This window comes from Nannobrachium achirus (genome assembly GCF_963921795.1).
Source record: "Nannobrachium achirus genome assembly, chromosome: 24".
Classification (NCBI taxonomy): Eukaryota; Metazoa; Chordata; class Actinopteri; order Myctophiformes; family Myctophidae; genus Nannobrachium; species Nannobrachium achirus.
In genome coordinates this window covers 23,219,444-23,232,963 of record NC_137831.1, presented here as the reverse complement: position 1 = coordinate 23,232,963, position 13,520 = coordinate 23,219,444, and the positions used below count along the sequence as shown (strand labels likewise).

Below are 13,520 nucleotides of genomic sequence, written 5' to 3'. Positions count from 1 at the left end.
ATAAGCTCCGGCGTACTGACAATTACAAGTGTACATCAACAATTTAGTCTTTGATCCTCCAGAGTCCAGACCGATTCATGACAAGTACAACAACATGACAAGCTCCAGATCGTATACCCATCAACACACACCAAACTAGGAAACGTTTGCATGGGTTTGCGAGAGATGGTACGACTGAGGGCGTTTCTGTGACCCTACGTGGCGCTCCTGTGAACTTCAACATGATCCAGAACATTAGGAGTTTGAAGCGACGCAGGTATAGAACTCATGGCAGATAGAGGTAAATAGATGAATACTGTAGATAAGAGGTTGAAAAGCATGTGACTGGATTGTCCAGACTGGAACGAAGGCACAGTTTCCATGCTAAGAGATTCATTATTATTATTTATGGTAGGTTGTACCTTGCCTGGTTAAAACCAGACTGCACTCAACACCACCCCCCCCAAAACGAAGTGTGTGATAGAGTCTGGTTTATTAACCAGGCAAGGTTGTACCTACAGTACTTGTAGGTATGCTATTTTTTGAGCTGTGGAAACCGCTCCTCTGAATGGGTATGTCCATGGCTATGTGGGTGGGTGGCCGGCGGACTATGTCCGTATCATGGCAATACCTCTGCTGACCACACATACACACACACGTTAAGGGAGGGGCGCTGTTGCACGTGCCAGGCACACTCACCCTCACACACACACACACTGCTATGTTGAACTGCACCGCTTACTTCAATGCCTGGGATCCTGAGGCTAATGCCTGGGTGACCTACCTTCAAGTGCCACTGTTGTATGAGCAACCTTGCAATGCATGTATTTTACCCATATACCTCAACCCCTGCTACACTCACCCAGCGGTGCGCAGCCTCCACCGCTCAGTTCACATGGGCGTGATTTGTTTTTTTACATTCAACACTGCAACACACACAATATGAATGGGGCTTAACGTGTCTATCACAGCAAACCCAACCTACTCACTCACTCACTCACTGCAGCTAAATCATTATATGACGCGAATCTATGGGCACAGAAGACATTTTACATTTTGACTTTTCCACCCCCTCTGTTATTTCATTCCTGGACTGCGACCATAAGTCATTTCCTCGCCGTCCTGTTCTAGAAGCCTCTGGTCACAGTCCAAGACCTATCAGCATCTACGACCACGGGAAGTGAAACAGCCTGCCTGATTACCCAGAACACTTTGTTCAGCTCCAGCTGACAACAGTGATAAGTAAACAAGCCGTGAGAGTTTCACGCTCTTTCAAAAACTAATGCATGCTGTACATGGGGTGCGTGCTGTGCCGCAAGTATGGAGGGACAAGATCACCAGTGGTATGGACAAAGTACTCAGTAATTAATTAAGATGCTCCTGGTCAAATATTAGTGAAAGTGAAAGTAGGGTGACCATACGTCCTCTTTTGCCCGGACATGTCCTCTTTTAGGGGGCTGTCCGGCCTGTCCGGGGGGGTTTTATAAATTCCTTCAAATGTCCGGGGTTTCGCGCATATCACAGTTAAAGCATGGGCATTTACAATGCACGTTCAGTGGTTCGTTTGTAAACACACTGTGATAGACGGATTTCCACCCCAAACGCCAGAACCTGTATTATTCATACTACTCTGTCTCCGCTGCGATCCCTCCCTCCCTCATGCAGTCTCGTTCAGATGCGTCGCTGTTCAGATCAGACTCAGAGCAGAGCTCGGCAGCTCACGCTGCGCAGAGACGATTCAGCCGAACGATAGCACTGCAAACGCAATTAATGCCGTTTACACTGATGAAATAAACGAAAAGTGCCAGTGTTTTCGTCTTGGTGACCAAATGAGAAGCAGAGCGTTCACTCTGCATTAAAGCTGACACTTCTGTGTCCATTCCATCACAACTAAAGGTATTTAGACACTGCAGTACAAGACAGTCTGTGCGACGTGAGAGCTCTTCTGCTAACTAAATTGACAGAATATTTTGTACAACCTTGTAAAGCTGAATATTAGTGTTATAGGGCAGTGGTTCTCAACCTGTGGGTCGGGACCCAAGGGGGTCCCCAAATTATTTTGAGGGGTCCCCAGATGATTAACTTAATGTGCAACATTGTTTTCTCACTCAACAACAACAGTGTGAGTTATATGCACATTTCTAAAGTGATAATTTAGGGTCTTTTTTAGTACCTTTAGTACCTCTAAAATGGTAAATTAAACAAATATTAGAGGCAGAAATTGTGAAAATAGCCGATCTACCAAGCATGTAGATCTGCTATTTTCTCAATAGGACCATGTTATACTAAATGTAAAGCCTCAACTGATTGTGCTAGTAAGGGTGGAGGGGTCTCTTGTTTAAATATGATTATTTTGGGCTAATATCTATGTGTGTGTGTGTGTGTGTGTGTGTGTGTGTGTGTGTGTGTGTGTGCGTGCGTGCGTGCGTGCGTGTTGTATGCCGGGTAGAGTGTCCTCTTTTTGGGGATTCAGAATATGGTCACCCTAGTGAAAGTCACTCAGTCAAATTTGGACTTGAGTTTAAGTACTGGGGTACTTTCTTTTAAAAGATAGCCTACTTTAGTATTCAAAAGTAGCCTACAGTACATACTTTAATACTTTAAAAAAAGTATAAATGCATTGCTGTATAAACCTGATTAAATTGTGAGCATATAGATTGGCTACTTTCAATGTACTATAGTGGAGTGCAGTTGTAATTTATATGTTGAACTTTTGATCCAGCACCCAACCTAGAAGGTCCAGCGTGGATTTTGTCCTTGTCCTAGTATAAAATGAGTTAGTCAAATCACAGAATCTGATTGGTTGATAAGTGTAGTATAATAACAATATACCCTGGCTGTGAAATTTGCCTTCGTAGTTAAATGCTAAAAGAACAATGGTGGCTTGTCTGAAATCAACAGTCCAACGAAAACTATTTCTGATAAACATTTAGGCAAGGAATAGGCCATGCAGTTGCCCAATATTTATTCATTTCACATTTTACAACGGCTAGCTTAAAGGTTTGTTGACAATATTCGGGAGCACTTCCATGCAGTTATAGGGGATAGCAACCGCCGATTGTTTGTGAAGGCAGACACCGAATATTTTCTTTTGAAAATTATACTTGTAATGAAACTTATATTAAAAGAAACGGTTTTAATATGAATAATGTCTATGATTTTCATGTTGCCATATTTGGAAACAGTTTTATAAAAGCAATAAAAACACTTGAGGTCATGCTTAATGTGGTTATTGGCATGGCCGTGCGGGGCGACAGTGCCTGTGCCGCTGCCGCAGGCACAGCCGTGCCAATAACCACGCTGAAGAGCTGCCTCTCTCCTGTGTTATTGCTTAATTAAATCACAAATCTCAGAGGTCATCCAACATGGTCCAGCTTCAAATCACTTCAAAGAAGCTCCCCAAAAAGTCAAGTCCTTTAAGGCATTGGTTTTCAACCAGTGGTCCGGGGACAATCTGCTAAGCAAGCGCCCCCGTCGCTAGGATGGTTTTTCTGTGAATAGTGGGGACCTGATGATCTGTCTTGTGATGTTTTGTGTTGTATGGTTTTGTGTTGTTTTTTGTGTTGAACAGACTTGTGAAGACAAATTTCCCCTTGGGGACAATAAAGATTATTATTATACCACCGGTGGTCCTTGAGGGGGTTCCACGTGGTCCCCAGCTAAACGATGGAGAGTAACCAAATGGACGCTTATAGTATAGATCTTTAACTCTTGAGAGCGTAAAAATGGCTAGTAAAAAGGTTTCATTTTAAACTCTCAAGACTGAGTTACAGTAAATGATTGTTAAACACCTGCACTGCTTAATTTACAAGAAGTCTACACAATTAGAGAATGTAGAAGAATTGTTATTTTGATCAATGTTTGCCTGTTATCTCTACTATGGTATACCAACATCAAACAGCATGAAATTATGGACAAAATGTTATCCAAAGATAACCAAGTCTTGGGTCTGAGAGGCTAAATGTCATCAAATGCCAAACAAATAATGGACCTTGATATGAAAAGGGTCGAAAACCACTGCTTTAAGGCCTAGTCTGCAATTTGGATCCCTGTCCCCTGTAAACATGGACCTTTTGTCTCAGGTCCAATGTTGTTTGCCGTTCACACCTGCTCACATAATGTCTGAAAATTGGCGTTATTAGCTGAGATTGATTGAAATCAGTCTGCATGTCCATAGGTAATAGTTGTCATGGTGAATATTGTATATAGGATGGGGTAGCACCTCGTGGTGAACTGTAGAAGAGGGTCTGAGTGAGTGTGTGTGATGTGTGTGTGTGTGTGTGTGTGTGTGTGTGTGTGTGTGTGTGTGTGTGTCTGTCTCCGTGGCTAATCTAGCAAACCACTGGAACAATCAACACCAGATTTCTTGTGCACGCTGTCTAGCAGGCCATGGAAGTAAATCTCTGAATATTTCTCAATTTTCTTGAATGCATAATGTACAGTTCCACCGTCTCATTACATCCCTCTATAATTTGGGCAAGAATGACGTCATCCCTATGACAACATGTCAGAGGTACGGGGAAGCCAGACCATTTTATTATTTTAGATCGTTAGATCCACATGAACGCCAAATGTACTGAAATGTATTTCATGCTTGTTGAAAGAGATAATATAACACATGTGAAGTTGTTTTGTAGCCAAAATAGTTTCTTCCCGAGTGGTGACACACTTGTACCCGAAAGACAACAGTAGGACATGATTGATGCACGCTGCTGACATGGTGTTTGTCGTTTAACACAAAAATGCAAAGAATCGCAGTGTGTACACTACACATTATTGACGGCGCTTCTGTAATGTTGTTTCTTCCCTTTGTATTGTACTGTATTCGACAATACTGTACTTGTCTTACACTGTAACTCTAACTGCTGTGCTGCCTCTTGGCGACTGAAATTCCCTCACGGCATCAGTTAAGTGTCTGTCTGTCTGTCTGTCTACAGTGAAAGTTTCCTCCAGACAGCATCTATCCTGCATTGGTGGCATGCTGAATCTGCTGCAGCTATATTTATGTACTGGTGCTGGGCAATTAACTGAGAATATTTAAACTGATATATAGAACCAATAATTGTGACATTGACTTCAATTGTCAAGACATATCGCCAAGGCCTAATCTGTAGCCCTAGTAAATTATAAAGTCAGACTCAAATGCCACTGGACTGGCTCTCAGTGTGTGTGTGTGTGTGTGTGTGTGTGTGTGTGTGTGTGTGTGTGTGTGTGTGTGTGTGTGTGTGTGTGTTGGTAAATGTGGTTTAACGGGACAATTGGCCTGAATACTCACCTCATTAACAGGACATTTTGGATTCTAATTCATGGAAATTCTGAAATAGCAGAAGTGTTTCTATTGGTCTAGAGAGCCCAAATCCACTTTTTTGGAGCTGTGCTAGCACGCTCCCTTTAAGTGGCTTTGTGTGTCCAGGCTAGTGTGAGAAATTGTCTTAGTCAGTATGGGATTTATGGCTCTTTGAAGTGAGCCGGTTCTCTGGGATGGGATTTATGGCTCTTTGAAGTGAGCCGGTTCTCTGGGATCCGTTCATTTCAAAGAACCGTTCAAAAGAGTCATTTTAGTTACCGTATTTTCCGGACTATAAGGCGCACTTAAAAGCCTTTAATTTTCTCAAAAAACTACAGTGCGCCTTATAGTCCAGTGCGCCTTATATATGGATCATTCATTGACATTGACATTCCCTTTAGCACAGCTCCATCTGTTTGATGCATAACGCAACGGTAGCGTCTATTATGTGCGCCTTATAGTCAGGTGCGCCTTATATATGAAAACAGTTTGAAAATAGACCATTCATTGACAGTGCGCCTTATAGTCAGGTGCGCCTTATAGTCCAGAAAATACTGTACTTTAGTTATTGAACACATAGAATCAAAAACATAGACCTGGAACTGCTCAAATGCACAGCTCCACTTCGAACCGAGGTTTGATTTTTTTTTGTATGTCCGGTTAATACACATACACCCGACGGGACTGGTGTCCTGCTAAAACATGGACAATTCTGAAATAGCAGAAGTGTTTCTATTGGTCTAGAGAGCCCAAATCCACTTTTTTTTTTAGATGTCCGGTTAATACACATACACCGGACAAAGTGTCCTCCTAAACCACATCTACACGTATGTGTGTGTGTGTGTGTGTGTGTGTGTGTGTGTGTGTGTGTGTGTGTGTGTGTGTGTGTGTGTGTGTGTTTGTTTGTCGCCCCCCCCCCCCGCAGATGCCCAGGAGGCCTTGTGGCTGACTCCAGTGGGTCAGCTAAATATTTGATAGCTTAAAACCAAACTGAACCTTACATGTCTGTAACTCAGGGAGTACATCAAATGGACCCCATTTGGTTAAAAGGACCTGTAAGGGATGGACCCGTAATGGGAACATAAGGTCAAATAGCCCTGTAAGGGTCAAAGGTACTTTTGGGTGACACTGTTTGTTATTTATTAACAATTGCTATGGTTGGCATAGTGACATCTACTGTTCAGCTCATGGCATCGTGGCCTGTTGAATGGGCAGAGATCAGGTGACGCTAACTAGAGTAACAGTTACAGTGAAAAATATCGCCACTCACTGCCAAAGGGAAGAACGATGCAGAGTCACTGCCACAGATACAGACATCAACTAAAGACGACCAACGTCGGCCATTCACTTCGTGGTGGTGAGCAGGGGACGACGCATACGTTCCAGTGAACACGTGGGAGAGGGGTGCGGCTTCCCAAGGCCTGTCGTCCCTCGTCGAGTGGCTCACAAAGCGCAACAGCCTGCCTGCCTGCAAGTTCAAGCAAGCACACATCTAGTAGGGCTGGGCGATAAGACTTCAAATCAAAAATCACCACTGCTTCAAACTTCTGCATGGTTCAATAATGAACGATCATTCAAAAAATGAAAATAGCAGATCTACAAGCTCACAACGTGACGAAATTATATCAAAGAATCTGCTTCTCGATTAATCAATTACCATACATGAGCAAGATTAAGTTGGTTCATTGCTCTAAATATCAGTTTAGAATAGAAACTGTATATTATAGATTAATTGCCCAGCCCTAACATCTGATGTGACTTTGCACACAAACGCTAAGGTGAAGAATAGTGTTGTGTCTCTTTTGGTTCAGAAGAATTCTACAGTTCATATATCCTTGGGACACCAGGTCAGCTGCATGGTTTTTGAGTTGAGTTTTGAGTTGAGTTTTATTTTTTATTATTCATTATTCAATAATACATAAAATACATACATGAAACAATTATATTATATCATATACAGTATTATATCATATATCATCATTTATATTCATGGACACTTGAATAGGATTGGGGTCCAAGAGATACAATTCATTTGTATCAAATGGGGGTCGATATTAAACTGGGTATCCTTGAAATTCAACATTTATGAAAGGTTTTTGTGGTTCTTTTCAGCGTGGGACGTGGTACAGATGTTGCAACTCAATATCTCCGTGTGACTCCCTCCTCCCCCGCTATGAATTTGGGGTTGGGAGCCTTGTATGTCCAAAATCTTTACTTTTCAGGAAATGTTGTAAAGAACCTAAGTTACAGTGCCTCCAATATACTTACTATCTAGTCACAAGCTCTTGTTAATACTTTTCATTGGTTCAATATTCATAAAACCCACTGACGCACTTAACCACTCCTACGTCTGGGTTTGTGTGTAGACATGTATGAGTGTCTGTACTATGAGCACGGAACTCCATGTCTGTGACTGTACAGGAAGATATGCACGTGTGTCGTGTTTGATACCAGGCGAAGTGAGCACCGGCACGGGTGCGATTATTAAATAGCAAAAATAAACGATCTACAGCTAGTACAAGCTTGTAACAAAGTATGCAGATTGCAACTTTGGCACTCTTGTGTGACAACGTAGGGGCATTGATTTTACAAAATAAAAAAAATAAAAAGAAAAAAATAATAATAATATATATATATATATATATATATATATATATATATATATGTTTTAAAACAGAACTTTATACATCTTCGCTGTTCCTGTGTTCTTTAACCCTAGCCCTCTCTCCCCCATTCCTCTCTCTCTCTCTCTCTCTCTCTCTCTCTCTCTCTCTCTCAGGCATGTGCACACATAGACAGCAAAGGGGGCTTGAGCCCCTGTCCTTCCTTTTATCTGTCTGTAAAAAGTGGAGGTCTGCTATTTTCGATATTTTCACCAAAATGCCCTTTTAGAAATGTCAGCCCCTGCCTCTCTAACACTCTCTGCACGTCCCTGCTCTCTCACTCTCACTCTCTCTCCTTTCCTTGCCAAACCCTTGTCTGCCTCTTCCAGCCCGCCAGCCTGTGGAACAGCGCTAACCGCCAGTGGTGTAAAGCAACTGAGTACATGTAAGCCTCCTCAAGTACTGTAATTTTGAGTTACTTTTACTCTCCTGGAGTATTTCCAATGTTCAGTACTTTTACTACATCTCATACGCAAATATTGTAGTCCACTCCACTCCACTACATTTATTTGAAAACTTAATTTACTAGTGTAGATTTAGATTTATTATTACAAAACATACATTAACAACTTCAGCCCTATATACATTTTGGCCTTTGAAAATAGCTGATCTACAAGCTCACAATTGTGAGCTTGTAGATCACTAATACTTTTGTATTCCGGATTCTTACTTTAACTTAATTAAAAAAAATCGGACTACTTTTTCCACCACTGAACAGCAATGACCGCAGCAAGAGTGAGCGAGCGGCATTCCAGGAAAGCCTTTTTTTTTTTCTTCTCAGACATGACAGGGATAAATCACCCGGGATAATAAGAGTGCTCGTTTCCATGGAGCGCGAGATGAGAGCGCCGACGAGGGAAGTGGGAACGAGAGATATCAAGGGCACGGACGGACGGACGTCGTTGTCTGGTTAACACGGGCGCGTGCTTGTACGCCCCTGCACACTCGAACACACACATACTGTACGTGTTACGATACATAGGCCTACATGGACAAAGCATAGACTATGTATATAGTATATAAAGTAAACTGTATACTAAAGTAAATACTAAAAGTATTCAAAAGTACCAGTAAGACTCCCTAATTGAGAGATAAGCGACCGTCAGGTCACATTCATATACAAATAGGCCTGTAAGAGCCATTGGTTCCTGGGTGTAGGGGGATATACACATACCGGTACATACAAAGATACACATACATAGATACATACTGTACATACAGGCCTGTGGTCTGTGGCTTAATGTATACCAGTTTGATGTTAAAGTCACCAACGTATCTCTGCTGTTTGCAGAGATACCCCCCCCCCCCCCCCCACACACACACACACACACACACACCATCCCCACTCAGCCTCCGGGCCACTGCAGTCATCCTCCGACAGAAATGACCGTGAAGTTTGAGGCCGGCTGGGCTCCAATAACAGAGATCTACAGAGAGCTGGTTGCGGTCAAGTCCGAATGAAAACAGGGGACATGGGCAGGGGCGTCACAAGGGGGGGGGGGGGGGGAGGTGGGACTGAGTCACTAGGGCCCAAGGAGGCTTCATTATTTTATACTTTAACTATTGAAAAATAGCAGATATACAAGCACCAAGTGCCGCGCTGCGAGCTTGTAGATCTGCTTGTAGATCTGCTATTTTTGAAAAGTTATGAACATGTGTGCAAATCATTGAATATTTGTATTTTTTAAGCAAACATTTGTAACTCAAATTTTGCTTCTGGGGGGTCCCTGGAACTAAATATTTTGAGATGGAGGTATGTGGCCAAATACATATCATCTTGGAGGTTCTTCACATGAAAATGTTTGCGCACCACTGACATAGAAACATAGGTTTCAAAAAACCTTAGAAGGATTTATTCAAAGACTTGCACAAATGTTTGAAAAAAATAGCAGATCTACAAGCTCACAGCATGGCACTCGGTGCCGCGCTGTGAGCTGGTATATCTGCTATTTTTCAATAGTTAAAGCACAAAATAATGCGTAATAATGCGTTCCCAGTTCCCCCTATGAAGAACATTCATGGGGGGCCCGCACGCACTGAATCCTTGTAACCAGGGCCCAGAATTTGGTGCGACACCCCTGGACATGGGGCTGGTGGGTGGGCGCTGGGCGGGCGCTGGGCGGGCACTGGGCGGGTAGGGAGGGTGAACCATTAACCACTCTCCAGCAATGGCAAGGTATTAGAATGTTTCTCTCTGGGATCTTTGCAAAAATGCATTTTCTGTCAATTTTGTTGGGTTCAATTTGACGCACGAGATCAGGGTTAGGCTGTCTGCGGATTTCCAAGTGTTTGGGGTCTGAAAAAAGAGCACATTACTGGCTCGCACTTGGTTTCTATTCTGCTCCTGCCAGTTCTTTATTGTATAAAAATGTTTTCCCCCCCATCCCAGAAGCAAAGATTTACAAAAGTTTGCTTTAAAAATCGATATTTAAAGATTTGCGTATAATCTCGCAGCGCTTATATGTATATGTACTGTATGTATGTAAATATGTATATTTTCGAATATACATATTTGAAAAGCCGATCTACAAGCTCACAATGTGTTGCATCGCGACACGTTGCAGTGCCATGATTTATTTCCCCCTAAAACATGATTATCAGGTATTATGATTATACCAGGAGGATCTCTTCGAAAAGAGTGTACAGAAAGAGTTAAAATTAGGTTTTTATGTGGCCACACCCACCAGTTCAAGTATGCCTGGTTGTTTAGGTGGTGGGTGGTGAGTCTGGTGACCCAGCTGAAGTTAGCCACACCCACAGTTTTGGGTGAATGGTAAAAGGGGAGGGGATGATTATATGATGTCATTTAATCACTGTTTTTGGATTGGCACCTTTGACCCACAAGGTGTCAGCCTGCAGGGAGAAATACAAAATACAAAGGGAATACAAAATTCCTCATAACAACCACGCCAGGGGGTCTAATGAAGTACTGTCAACCTCCAAGACACATGAAAACCAGAAAAAGAACACAACTATGGCACCACCGCTTTAACTCTTTAAACGTGAATACATTTTCCACCACTGGATCTTACAGAGCAGAACTCACTCCATAACATGAAATCAGCGCAGCGCAGTTCAGCTCGTCTTCCACGGGGAAGAGCTCACAGCTCTGTACAGTCTGCGCTGCATTTCATGACAAATTTACAGTTCAAGGTCAGCGTAGAGTCAACGAAGGAAAGCAATGGTTGTCTGCCTAAGTCCACACTGGTGTTTGCACAAAGACGTTGCTTTTCCACCATTTTATGGCCCTGAAACAACGAGCGTGCCAGTCCCACATTGGGCTGTGTTTGTTTTCGTCGGGGGTCATTTCGCCGGACGGAGCTGACGCGGCCCGAATTAAACCGAGTTTACAATTACGGCATTAGCAGAGTTTGGCCTAATTTATGCCCCGTCGTACAACGGGGGTGTCGTGCACTGAAAATAGCCGATGTACAAGCTCACAATGCTTCGTATCTGCAGATATGTTGTGAGCTTGTACCGTTGTTCCCTATTGAGCTTGGCACATTTCCTGGGGCAAGCTGCCCAGATCACACTTGTCACACGTGTCTTCCTGTTTTTTCACTCTCAAAAAGCGCCTGCAGTGCATTTGAAACTACATTGCAGTGCACATCATGGGGTGATCACTGCTTGCCTCCTGTGAATTGTTTTATTTTTATTTTTGTTTATTTTCTGTTTATTTCGTTGCTGAGTGAGGTCAGCAGACAAAGTGACGTGAGTGAGATGAAAAAACCTGGGTGAAATGTGCCAATCTCAACAGGAAACAATGGTATACTGGCTATTTTTGGCGTTAAAACACCATCATACAACAAGGTACAAATCAGGCTTTTGATTCGGGAAGTCATTCTAGAAGTGTAATTATTGACAGAGTTGGCCAAATTCTAAACAAATACTGAACTTTCAAAGCTATAACTGATGGGAATCAATGTGTACCACTGGTTAGCCATTCTGCCATTTTAAACATACAGTAATCTTTTCCCTGTATCTCAACTCTTTGTTTATTACTTGTCTATTTAGTTTAGTGTGCAAAGACACATGAACACACACGCACACACACACAAACACGTGCACACACACATACACACACACACACACACACAAAGTCGTCCAATACCTCCTCCAAATAAATTCCTGGCTAGTGTCTGTCACCGCCAATATGAATGAGGCCAGTCCTCTCTGGGTAACTTCTTTAAGTGTCGCCACAAACGTCTCTGTCTGGTTTGGGAGATTTTCTACTTGGCACATTCTGCACGGGATGTTTTATGAACACAAAGCTTTTGTTCCTATAGTAATGTTTTGGTAAAACGAAAAAACGCTTGGGATGTTTTGGGAGAAAGGGTAGAGAGAGGGTAACTGGGGGGAAACCACACTGGCAGAAGAGTAGAGGGGGTTGAGGAGAGGAGAGGAGAGGAGAGGAGGGGAGAGCAGAGGGGGGAGAAGAGAAGAGAAGAGAAGAGAAGAGAAGAGAAGAGAAGAGGAGAGGACAAGGGTCTTCAACAGGGGGTCCGGGACCCCTAGGGGGTCCTCAGAATTACTACAGGGGGTCCTCCATTTCTTTGAGTGATAGAAACCTTTTTTCTTTTTCATATTAACCACTTGAACCCTAGTGTCCATATTCTGAGAACTTTAGCCAAAAATAGCCGATCTACAAGCTCACAACGCCTCGCAGCGTGAGCTTGTAGATCGGCTATTTTCAACAAGGAGGATTGGTGTAGAGGGGAAAAAGAGCAAACTCTAAGTACAGAGTGAAAGGTCAAGTTTATTAAGTATTAACGGTTCAACTATGGAATCTATGAAGATGTTGTGGGGGTCCCTGCCTCATCTCTCTCTCAACTAAGGGGTCCTTGGCCTGAAAACGTTGAAAACCCTGGAGTAGGAGAAGAGAACATGAGAGGAGAAGTAGAGAGGAGGAGAGGAGATGATTTTCGTCCATGCCTTTGTCGATGTAGATTGGCTATTTGAAGTACAGCAGGAGGTCTTTCGTTGCGTTCATCACTTCCTTCCAACAATCCCAAATAAAAGCTCTAAGAATAACCTCATTACGTTTTTCCCCTCCACCCTTTCCCCCTCATCCCCTTCTCTTTCATCCCTTCTTCCTTCCTTTATCACTCTATCACTACGAGCACTCTTCCTCTCCCGGGCTGCTCTGCACCAACGGCCAACACACACACGCATGCGCACGCATGCGCACGCACGCACGCACGGACACAGACACACACACACACACAGCACCACGCTGTTAACATCTGGAGTGCTACTTTAACCATGAGAGTGTAAAGAAGACAACACTCCAGGTGTCTGTGTATGATTTGCAAATGAGGTGATAATCTCTCTCTCTGTGTGTGTGTGTGTGTGTGTGTGTGTGTGTGTGTGTGTGTGTGTGTGTGTGTGTGTGTGTGTGTGTGTGTGTGTGTGTGCGTGCGTGCGTGTGCACGCGTGTGTGCGTTATAAATAATGAAATGTTGAATGTCTTACCTTCACTTCACACTTCTTATGGCAGGACAGCTTGCATACTGAAAACAAGAGAAAGACAACGTTAGACCGCTGTTATAACACTGTACAAACCTTTAGTATTATTATTTTCAATAAGTCAT

At 43.0% G+C, this 13,520-nt stretch overlaps 1 protein-coding gene across 1 annotated transcript in view; it reads right to left on the bottom strand.

The window, feature by feature from the left end:
• The window catches only part of LOC308280147 (tensin-1-like), a gene marked incomplete at both ends in the record, with an annotated part of 185,650 nt that overhangs the window by 109,999 nt on the left and 62,131 nt on the right, over positions 1-13,520 (bottom strand). Inside the window, 2 exon segments of the mRNA XM_080720408.1 lie at positions 6,537-6,734; positions 13,402-13,439. Coding sequence (XP_080576534.1) covers positions 6,537-6,734; positions 13,402-13,439 — 236 coding nt within the window.